Source organism: Phocoena phocoena, chromosome 20 (assembly GCF_963924675.1).
Source record: "Phocoena phocoena chromosome 20, mPhoPho1.1, whole genome shotgun sequence".
Lineage (NCBI taxonomy): Eukaryota > Metazoa > Chordata > Mammalia > Artiodactyla > Phocoenidae > Phocoena > Phocoena phocoena.
In genome coordinates, this window is record NC_089238.1 from 28672359 (window position 1) to 28688906 (window position 16548).

The following is a 16548-nucleotide window of genomic DNA, read 5'->3' on the forward strand; positions in this document are numbered from 1 at the left end:
AGGCTCCGGACGTGCAGGCCCAGCAGCCATGGCTCACGGGCCCAGCCGCTCTGCAGCACATGGGATCCTCCCGGACCGGGGCACGAATCCACATCCCCCACATTGGCAAGTGGACTTCCAACCACTGTGCCACCAGGGAAGCCCTCAGTGATGACTTTTAAACTTTATTTTTCTTAGTGGTTTCTTTGAGGCTTACCATGTACTTTTCTTTTTCTTTTTGCTCTATTCCCCCCCCCCCATTTTTTTGCCCCATCTTTATTGATATATAATTGACATATCACATTGTATAAGTATAGAATGTACAGTGTGATAATTTGATACATGTATATATTGTATTATGATTACCACCCAGCTACTTTTTCTTGGTAGTAAGAATATTTAAGATCAACTCTCTTAGCAACTCTCAAGTATACAATTCAGTTTGTTAACTATAGTCATCATGCTGCAAATTAGTTCCCCAAAATTTATTCATCTTATAACTGGAAATCTGTACCCTTCGATCAGCATCTCCCCACTTCCTCCAACCCCCACATATACATCTTTACTTACGAAAACCAGCTTCAAATTTAGAGTAACTGAATGCCAGCGAGATATAGAAGTGTTACTTCTATGTAACTGTTTCATTTTTGTTATACAGTGGTAGTATTGTTATACATATTATATCCATGAATGTTATAAATTCAAAAACATTGTTATTATTTAATATTTTTATGACTTTTAAAGGAGCTGAGACAAGAAAGGAGTGCAAGTATTTATTTATAGCTTTTATCATGTTAACCTTATTCACTATTTACTTATTTACCTTATTTCTCTCTGTTGGTTCCCGGGGATTTGAGTTGTCATCTGGAGTCATTTCCTTAGCCTAGAATAGCTTTCCTCCTAATCTCCTCCTTTGTGCTGTTTTTGGCAAATATATATATCACGTTTCTTCATGTATGTATGCTGTTTTATACAATTTTTTAAAAATCAGTTAAGAGAAGAAATATGCATTTTATACTGCCTTTCCGGTTACATAACAATCTTTACCATTGCTGTTTTTTCACTTGTATTTGAATTTGTGTGGGGTCACTTAACTTTTTTTTTTTTTTTTTATTTAATCTATTTATTTGGCTGTGTTGGGTCTTTGTTGCTGCGCACAGGCTTTCTCTAGTTGCGGCAAGTGGGGGCTGCTCTTCATTGCAGTGCACGGGCTTCTCATTGCGGTGGCGTCTCTTGTTGTGGAGCACAGGCTCTAGGCGCATGGGCTCAGTAGTTGTGGTGCACGGGTTTAGTTGCCCCGCGGCATGTGGAATCTTCCCGGACCAGGGCTTGAACGCGTGTCCCCTGCATTGGCAGGTGGATTCTTAACCAGTGTGCCACCAGGGAAGTCCTGGGGTCACTTTTATTATGAAGAACTTTCCTTAGTATTTTCATGTAAGATGGTTCTGCTAGCAGCATATTTTCTTTCTTTATATTTATGTGAGATTGTATTTATTTCACTTTCATTTATGAAAGATAACCTTGTTGGATACTGGATCCTTAGTTTTTACTTTGTCCATCGTCTCATAGCCTCCATGATTTCTAATGAGAAGTTTTCTGTTACTTTATCGGAGTTTCCTAGTAAGCAAAACGTTGCTTTTCTCTTGATGCTTTCAAGATATTCTCCCTTTCTTCGGCATTCAGCTTTTTTACTCTATGTCTTGGTATGGAGCTCTTTGCATTTGTCCTACTTGGAATTTGTTAAAATTCGTGGATATATAGATTGTTTTTAAAATAAATTTGGGAATGTTTCAGCCTTTATTTCTTTGAACATTTCTTTCAGCTCCTCTCCCTCCCCTCCTCCTGGTACTCCCACACTCTCTTGGTGTGCCACATTTCTCTGAAGCTCTGTTAATTTTTCCTCATTCTTTTCTTTTCTCTGTTCTTTGGATTGCACAACTCCATCTTCAGGTTTGCTAAGTGTTTTTTGCCAGTTCAAATCTAGTGTTTCATTCCTCTGATGAATTTTTTGTTACTATAATATTTTATTCTAGGTCTTGGCTCAAATACCATTTATTCCCTCTGTTGTTACTGAATTTTAGTAGATTTTCTTGAATATATATTTCTTCATTTGTTTATGCCCCTAAAAGGCCATTTCCAGAGGCTTTAAATGATGTTTTTTAATATAATTTTCACTGGGGAGCAGGTTCACGGACCATCTCATAGTATTATGCTGGAAGTCAAATTCTCTCTCAGAGAACTCTTATTCTTTGCCAGGTCACAAAAGAAGACAAGTCCTTCCAGAATATTATGCGTTGCTATAGGACTCAGCCGCAGGCCCGGAGCCAGGTAACTTACTACACTTTCTCTCATGGCTGAAAATAAAGATCAAAGTCTTTGAGGCATACAAAAAAGTTAACTACAGTTTTTTCTCCAGGATAAAAAACTAAGGTTCTACTTTAAGGGAAGTCTTTATTTTAATCTTATTTAATTATTGACAGATAGCAACGCATCTTGATTAACAGACAGCTACACATCTTGACTAGTTTAAGTTCTCTTTTCACCAAAAGGTAATGATGTGAAATAACTGATTCCTTTTTAATTCAGATAATCACAAGATAGATGTAAATTAGGAAGGTGTTTGGATTCTATGTCACCTTGAATTCAGTCTGGTTTAGGAAACCTAATGCTGTACATTTAACCAAAACAGCATTAAGTGAAATTTTAAAACTCATTTTACTTTTAATGCTATTCATTTGTTTCAAGAGGTAGGTAGGTATGTGAGATCTTTGTATTGATATTTGACTTAGAATGACTTGATTTTACAATTGCATATTATTACTGCTCTGTAGTATTGTAGGCAGTACTTGGAAGTTGAAGCCTGACAGGCCCTGATGTAAATCCTGTATCTGTTATTTAATAGATATGTAACCTTGGCTGCATTTATTAACCTCCCCCGAGTAGGAAAACTACTACTATACGGAGTTGTGAGAGTTAAATAACATGTCAAAGTCACATAGTCTAGGATGTGCTCAATAAATAACTCGTTTCTGTTCCCTTCTCATGACCTGTCTAAAGGTGTATAGAAGTGTTCTGATAAGAGGGAAAAGGAAAAGAAGAAATTCTGGCAGCAGTGATAGCAGAAGCCATCAGAATTCTCCAACAGAACTAAACAAAGACAGAAGTGAGTGGGATCTTTATGAACTTATAAAATGAAATTAAAAGCTTCTCTTATTTTTTAGGCCTAGGACTAAGGATTAACAAATTACTGTTGTAGAAACTATGAAAATATTTTATTGGCAAAAGATTTGTTGGACAATAAACCAAATTCTAAATTTAGTCACACAGCTGTTTGTCCTTTATCCCGTGGCTTTGAGGCACATTGTGCATAACACTTTTCTCTAGAGGGATTAGCAAAGGATGGAGAAGGCAGGCATTTGTTGACTTGAGTTCGAGAAAAATGTGGCATGTTGACAGAAACCATGCTATGGAAACACTATCCTTAATTGTTGGTTTATACCACTTAATGCAGGGCTCAGGTCCTAGAAAGCTTGGTGTAAATTAATGAAAACTACTCAGTAAGCCCTTGCTACATTAATAGCATGGTAGTACAGTTAGTATTTTTTTTTTTATTAATTAATTTCTTTCTGGCTGCATTGGGTCTTTGTTGCTGCGCATGGGCTTTCTCTAGTTGCGGCAAGCTGGGGCTACTCTTCGTTGCATTGCGTGGCCTTCTCATTGCGGTGGCGTCTCTTGTTGCGGAGCACGGGCTCTAGGCGCGTGGGCTTCAGTAGCTGTGGTGTGTGGGCTCAGTAGTTATGGCTCACAGGCTCTAGAGCGCAGGCTCAGTACTTGTGGCGCACGGGCTTGGTTGCTCTGCGGCATGTGGGATCTTCCTGGACCAGGGCTTGAACCCGTGTCCCCTGCTTTGGCAGGCGGATTCTTAACCACTGCGCCGCCAGGGAAGCCCTGAAGTTAGTATTTAATATCTTATCTGTGCTTTGCTCCTTGGTATGAAGAATAAGAGTGCCCACTTGCTGCTGTTCAGTAAGTAGAGCAGGTAGCCATTCACCCTTATCTTACTGAATTTTCTTTTTAAAAGCAATCTGCACTAGCAGTCTTCCTGTTTAACACTTTTTGTTCCACCGGTTATAGCCAGTAGAGACTCCAGTCCTGTCATGAGGTCAAGCAGCACCTTGCCAGTTCCACAGCCTAGCAGTGCCCCTCCTACACCTACTCGTCTCACAGGTGCCAACAGTGATGTGGAAGAGGAGGAGAGGGGAGACCTTATTCAGTTCTACAACAACATCTACATAAAACAAATTAAAACATTTGCCATGAAGTACTCACAGGCAAATGCAGTAAGTTTGATGAGGATCATTTCACACTTTTTTCACTTGTGAGGAATGAGGAATCACTTATGTTTGAGCTGCTTCTGTGTAAACTAGTTTTACAAATAATTCTTTTTGTTAAGTAAGACTAAGGAAGTCTCTAACAGAAATGATGGGCTTAACCAACAGAATTTCTACTGTTGTGAAGCATTAAACAAGATATTTGGATTCCCTACAAAGTATAGTAATATGAGACAGATTGCATAGGTTCAAATTATCCAAAACTTACCAGTTGTGGTGACCCTGCAAGTTATTTAACTTCCTCTGTATCTTGTTTCCTTATATATAAAATGGGACTAGAAGTAGTCCCTTGCTTATAGGGTTGTTGTGAGGATTAAATTACATAATGTATTTAAAATGCTTAAAACAGTGACTGGCACAAAGAAAGCACTTAGATGTTTGCTATTTGTATGGTTTTCTTTAGGTTAAATTTTTGCCGCTAATACATCACTATCTACCATTCATAAAGCTACTGATTTATTATACCTCTTCACTCTTTCAATAAAAATAACCATTTTCAAAAAAAAGCACCTGGTTAGAAATTTCGTTTACCTTTCTTAGAAATTTTTTTTGTTAAACAGATGGATGCTCCTCCACTCTCTCCCTATCCGTTTGTAAGAACAGGCTCTCCTCGCCGAATACAGTTGTCTCAAAATCATCCTGTGTACATATCCCCGCATAAAAATGAAGCAATGCTTTCTCCTCGAGAAAAGATTTTCTACTACTTCAGCAACAGTCCTTCAAAGGTGAGCCTAATATAAATCTTGGCCTTTATTAACCCCAAAATGCTTAGGATTCTAGAAACAGGGTTTTTGGGAAACCCTCAGTACTCACATGAGTGATGGGATCTGTCAAGGAAGAGTGACCAGTAAGTCCCAAAGCAGCAAAAAACAAGGGTTTGCGGGGAGAACTGGAAATAGGGTAGAGCTGGAAATAGGGTAAGGGATCTGGATTTTCATTCCTTCCATTTCCTCTTTGTACATTTGAATATTCTGCTATAAATCTGGAATTTTATTTTTTTATTCCATTTGTAAAACTTTTAAAATTCCAAATTTCTGTTAGGGAAGGAAAATTTGGATCCCTTAACTGATTTATTTACTAAGTGCCTCCTTCTGGGACCGGAAGTGTCTCTGTCTCTGGATTCTCAGTCTAAGGGGAGAAAGGGGCATTTTGGACACTTGGACAGTGTCACATTAGCACAGATTTAAGTGGTAGCATCTGCCTCAGTCTGCAATGGGGAGGGAAGCTTGAGTGAAGCCTTGATAGATGAAAAGTTAGCAGATTGCTGAGGGGTAGAAGGAAGGGCATCCAGGATGAAGCAGATAAGGGAAGGGAAACAAAGTTCTTGAGGCAGTAAGGCTAGATCCTTAGGAATCATATGCTATGTTAAGGAGTGCACCCGCATCTTAAAGGTCCTTAAGTGATATTTGTATTTATAAAGATTGCTTAGGAAAAACACATATATAACACATTGCCTAGACTCTCAAAAAAATGCCAGTATCATGAAGAGATAGATGATAGATAGATGGTAGGGAGAGTACTGATCTAGAGTAAAGGAGACTAAACAGACATGACAGCCAAATGCAAGGCATGATGATTGATTGGATCCTGCATAGAAAAGCACAGCTATAAAGGATATTTGGGGGACAAGTGGGAAAACTGAATATTGACTTTAACATTAATGTTTATCTTGAAATTTCTGTTAAATGTCTTTGGTATTGATGATGGTACTAGATTATATAGACTGTACTGTATATAAATTTATACATATTAATGTACGATGTATAAATGTATGTTCTACATTAATGTATATTAATGTGTTGTGTATAGTAAGGTACACAATTATACAGTATATTCATAATATAATGATGTATACACATTATATACAAATAACATTTATACAATTAGTGTATACAGTTAACAGTTTAAGGAATATTCAAGTAAATGGGAGACTAGAGATAGGAAGTGCAGAGCAGACTTAAGGGGACAAAGAGTAGAAGAGTCAGTCAGAGGAAAGCTTTCTTAAGACGGTTGAAATTTGAGAAGGTGCATATACTGATAATGAAAAACTGGTGGTTTTATTTAAAACCTCAGAAAAGCCTATTATTTCAAAATAAAAGTAAAATAAATATCTAGGATTTGGTTTAAAACAATCTGGGGGGTGAGAAATGAATGAGGGGTATAGATCAAATAAGACTGGCCAAAATTGTTGAAGTAGGGTGATGGTCATGTGAGGGTTCACTATACACTTCTACTTTCCCTTATATATTTGAAATTTCCTATAATAAATGCCTATGAAATGTGCTCAGTATGCTTTCCACTAGGAAACATGGACAATGACATTAGCAGCACATGAAAAAAAAATTTTTTAACTACCAGAAAATAATGCAATAGCTAACTTTTGGGGCTTTGGAGAAACTTAGTGCTGAAGGCACCTATAAATAAATCCAGTCTCTCTAGCCCTCTGGCGAAGTTTTTCTCAATCCGAGTTCTTCATGTGAACCAGAGAACGCAGAAAATTATTGGCCTGAATTTTTCTCAGTTCTCCCAAGGATGACATGTAACTAATATCAATACATTCTAGAATTCTAGATCATACTAATAAATTACCTACAATGGATGCCTTAGGGAATTAAGACTTCTCTTGTGAAATTCCATGGCTGTTAAAAAATGAGTAACACTAGACTGGGGGAAAAATGGCCTAATACGGTGTAAAGTCGTGCTATTTTTTAAAAAAAGGAAAATGGAAATGTATGAAACTGATTAAATGTGGCATAACAATGTGATGCTCTATAACTTTTGTAAAAAAAAAAATCATAAATTTGTGAACTCTTACATTGTGGAAAAGCTTACATCAAAATCACCTCTGGAGCTTGTTAAAAAATAGAAATACTCTGCTTCTATCCCAGATAGTCATCAATGTCAGGCAGCTGAGAAGTGAAAATTGGAAGGACATAAGATTTGGTAGTACGTTTCTTTATAAAGATGTTCAAACTCTTCAAGATAAACCGCTTAACTTATTTGAGGTTCTTTGACTTAACACTGAACTATGTATTAGAATTTTAAAGTTTTTATATTTATTTTTAACCCCCCGCCCCCCCAGAGACTGAGAGAAATTAACAGTATGATACGGACAGGAGAAACGCCAACCAAAAAGAGAGGGATTCTTCTGGAAGATGGAAGTGAATCACCTGCAAAAAGAATTTGCCCAGAAAATCATTCTGCCTTATTACGCCGTCTCCAAGATGTAGCTAATGACCGAGGTTCCCACTGAGGTTAGTCTGTTGTACTGAAACTGTCTTTTCACAAACTCTGTTTAGCAGCATCATGTAATGCATGCTGGATTATGGGGCTCTTTTCCTTAATCCTTCCAGTATCCTTAGGATATTTTTACTTATCCCAACTGCCTTTTTCCCTACCTTTCAGTGCTTGCCATCAAGGCTGCTTAGAATCCAAACTTGGATTTTTTTTTTGACTCTTTGGCAAAGCTACTACAAGAACTGCAGAGAACAAAGCGCACTCAAACGTGTGTATAAGAGGTCTCTGTTAGCGTGTTCCAGCAGAGGAACTGTATTTCAATTCATTCCTACCTGGCCCTCATGAAAAGCAAAAGTAGGTAATTTTTGTCCTAAAACACTTGGTAGGAGTGTAAGAGTTTTGCATTCCTAAAAGATAACAAGGTAGAGCGCCTAGATTTGAAGGTCCTAGGTTATTAGTCCAGTCTCCCATTCCCTTTGTGTAATTCTTCCCTCTCCCCATTAGGTGTGGTGCAGTGTGACAAGTGCTTGACTGGTGTGCAATGTGTGAGTGAACCTGTATAAGAAGTGGCACTTTAGGGCTTTAAAAAGCATGATTTTGTAACCCAGATTTTGCTGTATATTTGCAATGGCACTTTCTACAATGTGAACTTCATTAAGTACAAAACTTTTAGGCTGAACTTAATTCAGTATCTTCTTTGATGCTTTTGTACTTTTTAAAAATTGTTAAAGCCCCAGTAGCTACCTTTTGGGCATGTGTTTTAAATTCTCCATTTTTTGTTGATTGATAGGGATCAGCTGGCTAGTAAAGATTTTAAATCAAGTTGAATTAAGAGATTATGAAAAATTATGACCTCTTCCTTTAGGAGGCAGTTATCCAAAAGACGTGTGTCTTTATTAAGGTGATATATTTTAAATATCTTTGGGTGTGTTCCTGGAAGCTTAAAAAATAGATTGGAGAATTTAGGTTTTTATTAGTACATAGTACCATTTATACAAATTAGAAAATGTTAATTTAACAGCTACTGAATTATCTATATATACCTTTATTAATCACTATTGTTCCAGCAGTTTTAAAGTTGAATGAATAATCTTATTAGGGAGAAAATTCAATTGTAAATTGAATCAGTATAAACAAAGTTACTAGGTAACTTCATATTGCTCTGAAAGAAATATGGAACTTACTTACACTGTTCAATTAGAATAGTGTTCTGCAAAAATATTTATAAAACCTCTCAAGATACTTACTGCTACTGTAATTTTATATGAAAATAAGTATTTTTCAATAAAGCACTTATAAATTAATCTTTGTTTAGTTATATTGAGAAAAGGGTATTTAACGTCCTGCATAAATGACAAAAAACAATCATTTATTGGTTTATTGTCTCTACGAAACACATTAGTCATTCATCATTTAAATATCTGACTTCATTAGAAACCGTTTTAACACTTTTTCTCCGTCCTGCCATAAAAATACAATAAGTAATTTGCTTAAAAAAAAAACTATGAACAAGTGTTCTGGTTTCTTCTCACTCACCTAATATGTACCTCAGTGACAGCAGTTTGTATATCAGTAACACAGTAGGCTGAAGACTGAGGTTCAAATGCTCTTCCACTTAAAAGTGCTAATAAGCTATGGAAACTGCTCTCTCTATACATCTCCTCTCCATATCCTAACATATGTACACCTGAAACCACTGATTTAAAAATCATTAGATAGTGCTGAACTCCGCCTACTTCATTAGTTTAAATGAATGCAACTTACCTTTAGCATTATATTCAGAAAAATGCATAAGCCTCCAGGTCCCCAAGAATTTGGAGTACTGAACTAGATAACCACCCTGAAGACACTTCTGACAGAAGTAATGCATTACGTAAAAACCACCCTGAAGACACTTCTGACAGAAGTAATGCATTACGTAAAGAGAGGTTTCCAGAACTTGCTGTTAGAACCTAAGCATACACGGACAACACTGACACCAGTCACTGCGCACACCGTTTTACTCTGCAGGCAGTCCTTTGCCATTGGTCAGCTCTACTAGCCCAAGTCCAGCAGGAAAGTGCACAGTGCACCAGATTCGCCAGCTCTTAAGTTGCTACCGTTTTCTCTTCTTTACTGAAAGGTTGTACTGAGCCAGGCTTTACCCATGACAGGCCAGCAACGTGAACACTTTTATTGTGCTGTTCTTCAGGCTTCTTCTAGGCACAATGAAAAACAGACATTAAAAAATGACTGATGAGGGGATTTCAGCACTGTGCAAATTTGTTTCCTCAAAAGTTATTTGTATATACTGAGTAGTCTCCAGTGAAGATATTTTAGAAAGGAAACAGTGAGTTAACGATTTCCAAACTGGTAATCTACTTACTTTCTGAGTTAGCATCTTCTCTCTGGCTTCATCATGTACAGAAGGATTCCACGGAGAAAAGCTTCAGGAAGAGAAAAATATTAAAAAATAGCTTACTAAATTTGTTTAACATCCATTTTTTTTACATTTTTAACCCAGTTCCCCTAACAAAAGTTAACAAGGAACAATCTTTAATCAGTTGTCAATATGTAAGTTTTAGACATTATCTAAATGATTTTCTCACAGTTAACTATCCCTTAGCACTTTACATGGGTTAGCTCATTTAAGCCTCACAACCACCCCTGAAGTCCTATTACTTGAAGAAAGTGAGGCACAGTAAAATTACATAATTGCTCTGGGTCACCAAAGCCAGTAAGTGCAAAAGTCACTCAGTCTAACCATAGAGCCCAAGCCCTTGACCACTACCACTATGCACAGCAACACCAGTGCTGCCCAAGAGCTCCATCGCTTCCGTTTTCCATACTCCTGCAGACACCCTTCCTCAACATAAACTAACGCCATGCTCAGGGAACCCAGCATTCACACTATTCACTCTCACGCTGTTCAGTTGCCCTCCTTTCACCAAACCCGTAAGTCGGTTGGGGTATGCGAGTTTAAGAGGGGCTCCAACTGGAAAGAGAAGTCCTTACATTTGAACGAGCACATTACAAGGGTCCTTAGGAAACCGAAGTCATTAAATAGCTTGCTACTGGCACAATGTGTCAGTCCACGTTGAAAGCAGAAATCAAGCTGATACCAAGTTAGAAAGGTGGTAGGCTAACAGATTATACACTTTCCTTTTACATCCCCATTCTAAGGCCACCTGGAAAACAGCAGCGCAGTACTGCAAAGTGTACTTTATCTCGATAATGTACCACTCACCTAATTGCATAGGGGTCTTCTATTTTAGGCTGGTCAAACAAATGAGCAGCGCACACCTTAACACTGTCAACCACTTTACTTTTAAAAAGCTGAATATCTTTTTCGTACCTGTGTTAAAAGTTTAAATCAAAAGGTTACCAACATAATCTACTTTGCTATCTTTTCAAGTTTATCTTACATAACAAAGCAAAGTAACATACAGTACTGCAGCCTCCGGGTTTAGGGGGCTTGCTGTATCAATCTTGTAGAAAACTCTCCTTGCATACATCAATACTTGCCAAATATGATTATGGTTCCGCCTAAAGGGAAACATGGCAGGATTACTGAGGCTTCCTCTTGCTGGCTTATGTCACCACGCGAAACATTTATTTACTAACCTCCATTTTGCAAATGCTCTCTTCACATCCAGTTCACCTGAGGTGGGATCAACTAGCGGGTGAAAGACGGGAATATCAAACACCAAACGCTACATTGAAAGAGAGACACATCCTTTAATGGAAGCAATGGAGCATATTAAACCCACGCGGATAAGTTGTAAAAGAAGCTTCAGAACAAGGCAGTTTTGTTGCTTAAAGTCAAAGAGCTGCCTCAAGAGGGACACCTAACTACTTTCACCATTTTCCTGTAAGACTAAGTTTTGCAGTGAAGCAGGGGAAAAGTCGCCCTTCTCTACCACAGCATAACAATCGCAATTCACGTAGGGAGAGCTGTACTACAGCTTCCAGCCTCACCTGCACACCCTGAGCAGAGAAACAAGTAAAGCTGAAGGCAGAGGCTAGCATGGCAAAAGATGCAACAAAGCAAAAAATCCCCCTGAAAGACTACCGAGTAGGCAAAACATTTCGGGAAACTGAAATCATAAAAGTATTAGGCCAGGAAAAGAACCAAGAAATCTTTAAAGCCCCTTAAACCCTCTTCCTGCAGTAAGGAGGGTGAGGAGGGTCCAAGAAAGAAAAGAAGCCAGACCGTATCCCCAACTTACTGGACAGTCACCATCTGGGTAGTTATCGGGGATGTAAACTGTAAACTTAAATACACCATCTTGATAAAGTCCATGCCGTATGAATATTACTCCAAACCACACTGTAGGAAAAAATAAAAACAGTTACGGGCTAAGTTTGTGTCAGAGGAACCAAATATGCTATAAAAAGAGCGAATCCTTCTTACTTAATGCAGATCGATAAGATGGCTGCACATAGACACCAGGTAACTTCTGCTTCACAACCAAGGTACTAAAACAGAAGCAGCAGAATAGTGAGATTGCACGGATGGAAACGACATACAGACCAAACCACCCACGTTCATTTTCTGAAAGAAGGAATAGTCCCTCGAAGGGCAGCTGATACTCTAACCATACAGACAGAGTCATCACAATCTCTCACCTGGCCCTGACTGCTGCCTGTTTACTGGTTTCATAACACATGCTTACAGAGAAACACAGCCAAATAAGGGCCCCAGATTAAGAAATTAAAGCCGAACAGGGATACACAATCAGGTTTTCCACCCAGAAATCAGCTTCCCCAAAACACCATCTTGGAAACCAACCTGTAGGTAATTCTGGACATCACATTTTAGGTCAGTGCGAGTATCTGTACGATTATTGCTTTTGTGACCACGAACAACACATCTTACCCACACACATTTAAAAGCCTTTTTAAAATACAACTTTAGGTAATTAAGACATTAAAATCCCATGGAATTACCCTCATTTGGGGGTCATTTTAAGTTTGAACACCAGTCGGTGCGGCAGTGTTCCTGGTAGAAGGCAGGCAGCCTGAGGCGCTCACACTGTACTCTGCTCCTGAATTTACCCCCAACTCAGACACTTGAACTCTGTGGGCCGTGGCGTGGGAAACGGTGGGTGCTGAAACAAGGGAAGACAGAGGCTGCACTGGCTCTTCTGGGACCTGGTCACCTGACAGCCATTCTGCTCTGTTCCTTTTTTAGCTGAGCTATGAGCCTAAACAAGTAACACTGTGACCAGACCTTGAAAAGAACAATGTTGACTGAGGGTCTGAAGACACATTAACCTGCCAATCCTGAATGTTACTGCAAAGCAGCTTGTTGGACCTCAGCTGACTGTTTTTATTTATGACCTGTGTGCTACCACACTTATATTTCAATCATTTTAAAGTAGTTATTCCATTTTTAACTCATATAATTCAGCATGTCAACAGCAGCATGGTTGACAGATGGATCTACTACAGTGAGGTTTGCCAAAAAGGCAATTTTGTGTCCTAATACAGACAGCAGATTTAATGCCACAATAGAAGCCTGTCCAACTCACTGCCTCGCCTCAAACACAGGCTTCCATTATAAAGCTAAAGGGACCTGTGCTACCAAATCACACTCGCCGTTTACACTGCGGCCTCAGACCCTCTGACCATTACAACGTTAGCACAGTGAGGGACGGCTGGAGGATGCTTTTAAAATTAAACTTCATGTACAAAGCAAGTTTTACATGACTGAAATTCAGAATTAATTCTCCAGACGTTCTGCCCATATAACAAATGAGCAAATCAAATGCCATCTGCACTCAATCACTATTTGAGCCCCTCTGATGGGCCAAGCACTGTGGCACCACTACTAGACGCTGCAGAAGTGCCCATCTCCTCACACTCTACTGATACGTGCAACTTCAGTCCAGTTTCTGACTTCTGTGACTAGTCAAGTTCTTACTTACATGGAGCCCAAATCTTTAAAACTTCCCCATAATGGCCTAGTTCTGCCCCTGGGGGTCATACAGAATAAGTCAAATCCCCTTTCTAATGACGGACCTTCAGGTGAAGACAGCTTTAATAAGTACTTTCCAGGTTTTCTCCAAGTCAGTGGTTCCCGTTCCTTCAACTGCTGACTGCCATGGTCAGGCTTCCTGACCTCCGCCTACTGGGACCATCTCCTCCTGGGACCATCTCTTTTGGGGACCCTCTCCTCAGTCTGTCAGGATAGATGCCTCTTACAGGGTGATCACCAGAATGGAGCACAAACCTCCAGCTGGGTTTGACCCAAGAAAGAATAGATCGCCACCCTCCCACTGTCCCACCCTCTACAACAACCTCTTCAGAGGTGAATTCCTCACCTCATATAAAGGTAGACCAAAATTAAGTTTCTGGATGCTTAATAAATCTGTTTCCCCCTCCTCTTGCTCTCCAAAACAGACATGGAAATTAAAGCACACATTTGCCTTTAAATCTTACTTAGCCAAGCTCTCAATAAGAATCATTACTTTTAGAAGAGGATATTTATATAACACCACTTAGGCCTTGGTGAAGAAAGGTTATATTGCTAGCAATAGAGTCCATCCTATATACATTAAGGCTAATACTGGAGGGGGATGGGTTTGAGCTTTAAGATTAAATGGCTGCTATTTACTGAGTCCTTCAGAATAAGTTTCATTCTTCACCTTCAAGGGTCATTCAAAAGTTAACCAGTTAGTTTCAGAACTTACAATTCCGCAAGAAGGGAGTATTCCAGGTAGAAAGGTCCGTAAGAAGCATGCGTGCCATTTGCTGACTGTGTTGCCGGGGCAGGAGATGAAGGCTTAGTTATGGGCAAAGCATTTTTGGGAATAGAAGGCAGCTGTTTCTTTGGAGCAGTGCGTGGAGGACTGGTTTTCACATCCCCTGTTAATGTCTTTTCTTCACCATCAGATCGCTATTCAAGATGAAGCGGTGAGAACATTTGTTAGGATGATTCTTAAATCACAAGACTACATGTGATGTCCTTTAGTCTTTGACTGAAAAGCTGGAATTACTCTTTTACAAGGACATCCTAGCACCATGATCAAGATGACCTGAAAGTCTGTTGAGCAGGCAGGCTATTACAGAGAGCAGAGCAAAGCTGAAGCAAGACTAAATCATAAGACAATTCATTCATCAGCTGCATCCTATAAAGACAATAAGGCCAATATTTACAGGATTTACTTGAAACGGAGAAAGAAATGGTTTCTCCCGGTGACCCCAGAAAGAGGACAAGGGGTTACTACACAATTAGACAAGACTAGAAAGGTCCCCTAGCATTTAGCTGTAGAAAGTCGGGTCTAAGCATCTCAAAATAAATAGTATAGAGGACTGAAAGCAGTCACTACCTGATGTCACCACTTCGGTTAGAAACTAAGAATGAAGCTATTCTCTCACTTGCATGGGTCTGATTTTGATCTTGTCCCTAATGGACACATTTGCACATTTGGACTATCATCAGTATAAACTGTCATTCTTAGTCAAAGACAGAGGGGTAAATGAGTCAGAGACTAAACTATCGTCTCATAGGCATCTCCTCGGCTCAAGTGCAGTCAAAGCCTGAATTAGCTGTATTAAAAGCGTACACAGCATCGTGTACAGGAAAAAAGATTAATAGTGGTGTTCTCTTACACGTGGAATTATGGGTGACATTCATTTTCTTTTTGTTTGTGTATTTTAAGCTTCCCTAAAATGTATTTTATTTAGAAAACTTAAACCAGTGCCCTCAAGCCTGACTTGACCATATTGGACTGGTCTTGCCCAACACTTCTCTAACCATGAAATCTTGCAGTTTGTCAAAAGACTGCTACAATAAAGTGTCACAAATTTCATCATGTGTAAATATAACCTAAGTCAAAATAACAGCATTTTGATTACTAGAATGATTTCTATTTGAGATGTGATCTTGGTCTCAGAAACTGACTTTAATCAACCAAATAATTGTTTCCCAAAAGTAAAACCTAAACTAGAAAAACAAGGTCATTTTGTTAAGATTGTAGGCAACCTTGGTATGAATTATTTTGGCCTCTGTTCTGACACAAATGGGTTTCCTCAGTAAATTTATCAACTATACCTACTTTGCGTACAGAGCTTGTAGACATGCTCCAGAAAGGGTTCATAACGTGTACTCCAAACAAAGAAATTCAGTGGTCTGTGTCATCAAACTCTTCCGTCCGCAGAATTCACTTTACCTTAAAATGAGATGGGAAAACAGAGAAACAGACCAACACCAACAGTTAAGACTTCTGAAATAGTTAAGAACTAAATCTGTATCCCTAAGCAGAAATACAGTATAATGTTATATAACATGTAGTTATAAAAACCTAGGGGGAAAAATCTTTAGAAATAGTTTCCTTCTATACCCCCTCCCTCTCCTGACTCCAATTTCTTTCCCATCTTTAAATGCCGACAGGAATCTGTGTACCAAGTCCTTGGCCAGGATTCAGAATATTCAGTGACACAGTTGAGCTCTGGTGCCAGAAGTGCAAAAGATATGGACTACAGCAGCTGCTACTAGCATAATGTCTAGGCATTTAACTACTGGGAAAGCCAGGTTCAGAATGCACTGTACCCACTGACACAAAAGGTCTATCACAGTTCTCAGGGTTATGGCAATTAAAGATCCAAGGGAGCTGATTTGAGAGTGTCTTAAGTACAGAATGATTCTCTCCAACAGAACTAGCAACCAAAGGCAGAGCATACGAGACAGAGGGGGAGGGAGACCTGGGTCCTGTCTGGACCATCCACAAAACAAACAAAAAACGACCTTTTCCAACTGCTTCAAGTGTGGAAACAGCAGGATTATGCGAAGTAGATAAGAAAGCATGTTTCAAAAGTCACAAAGTCAGTGGGTCATTTACTAAAAATATAAAGGAAGAGGCAAAGGACAAGCAGCAAGCGGAGCGTAAGAACAGTAATTTGTCTGCTCTGGTGACTTCCCCCAGGCTTGGTCATGTTTAAAACAGAGCTCTGCTAA

General features: G+C 39.0%; 2 protein-coding genes across 6 annotated transcripts in view; one reads left to right on the forward strand and one right to left on the reverse strand.

Moving 5' to 3' along the window:
- The window catches only part of RBL2 (RB transcriptional corepressor like 2), a 45714-nt gene extending 36803 nt beyond the window's left edge, over positions 1-8911 (forward strand). For 2 of the 4 annotated variants that reach the window (XM_065898469.1, XM_065898471.1), the window contains exons 18-22: positions 2236-2307; positions 3037-3142; positions 4114-4316; positions 4931-5095; positions 7453-7623. In XM_065898469.1, the coding sequence (XP_065754541.1) occupies positions 2236-2307; positions 3037-3142; positions 4114-4316; positions 4931-5095; positions 7453-7623 (717 nt within the window). Of the gene's footprint in view, positions 1-2235; positions 2308-3036; positions 3143-4113; positions 4320-4930; positions 5096-7452 lie in introns of all 4 variants that reach the window. The other 2 variants (XM_065898468.1, XM_065898470.1) reach the window with 2 other exon arrangements.
- Positions 8912-9694: 783 nt separating this feature from the next.
- AKTIP (AKT interacting protein) lies at positions 9695-15691 on the reverse strand. Of its 2 annotated transcripts, none has more exons than XM_065899001.1 (9): positions 15650-15691; positions 14282-14487; positions 12001-12065; positions 11816-11916; positions 11211-11299; positions 11034-11132; positions 10834-10941; positions 9973-10033; positions 9695-9802 (listed from the first exon to the last, which is right to left on the reverse strand). In XM_065899001.1, the coding sequence occupies exons 1-9, from the start codon at positions 15689-15691 to the stop codon at positions 9695-9697; spliced, it is 879 nt and encodes a 292-aa protein (XP_065755073.1). The 2 variants fall into 2 exon arrangements, with proteins under 2 accessions (XP_065755073.1, XP_065755072.1); XM_065899000.1 differs by having other exon boundaries at positions 9695-9805.
- Between the last annotated feature and the right edge of the window lie 857 nt (positions 15692-16548).

Coding starts and splice junctions, on each gene's coding strand:
- AKTIP (XM_065899000.1), bottom strand. CDS start 15,691: ATGAACCCTTTCTGGAGCATGTCTACAAGCTCTGTACGCAAA. Junction 12,066..14,281: donor TACTCCCTTCTTGCGGAATT/GTAAGTTCTGAA, acceptor CTTCTGTTTTAG/TACCTTGGTTGTGAAGCAGA. Junction 11,300..11,815: donor ACCCAGATGGTGACTGTCCA/GTAAGTTGGGGA, acceptor CTTTCAATGTAG/CGTTTGGTGTTTGATATTCC.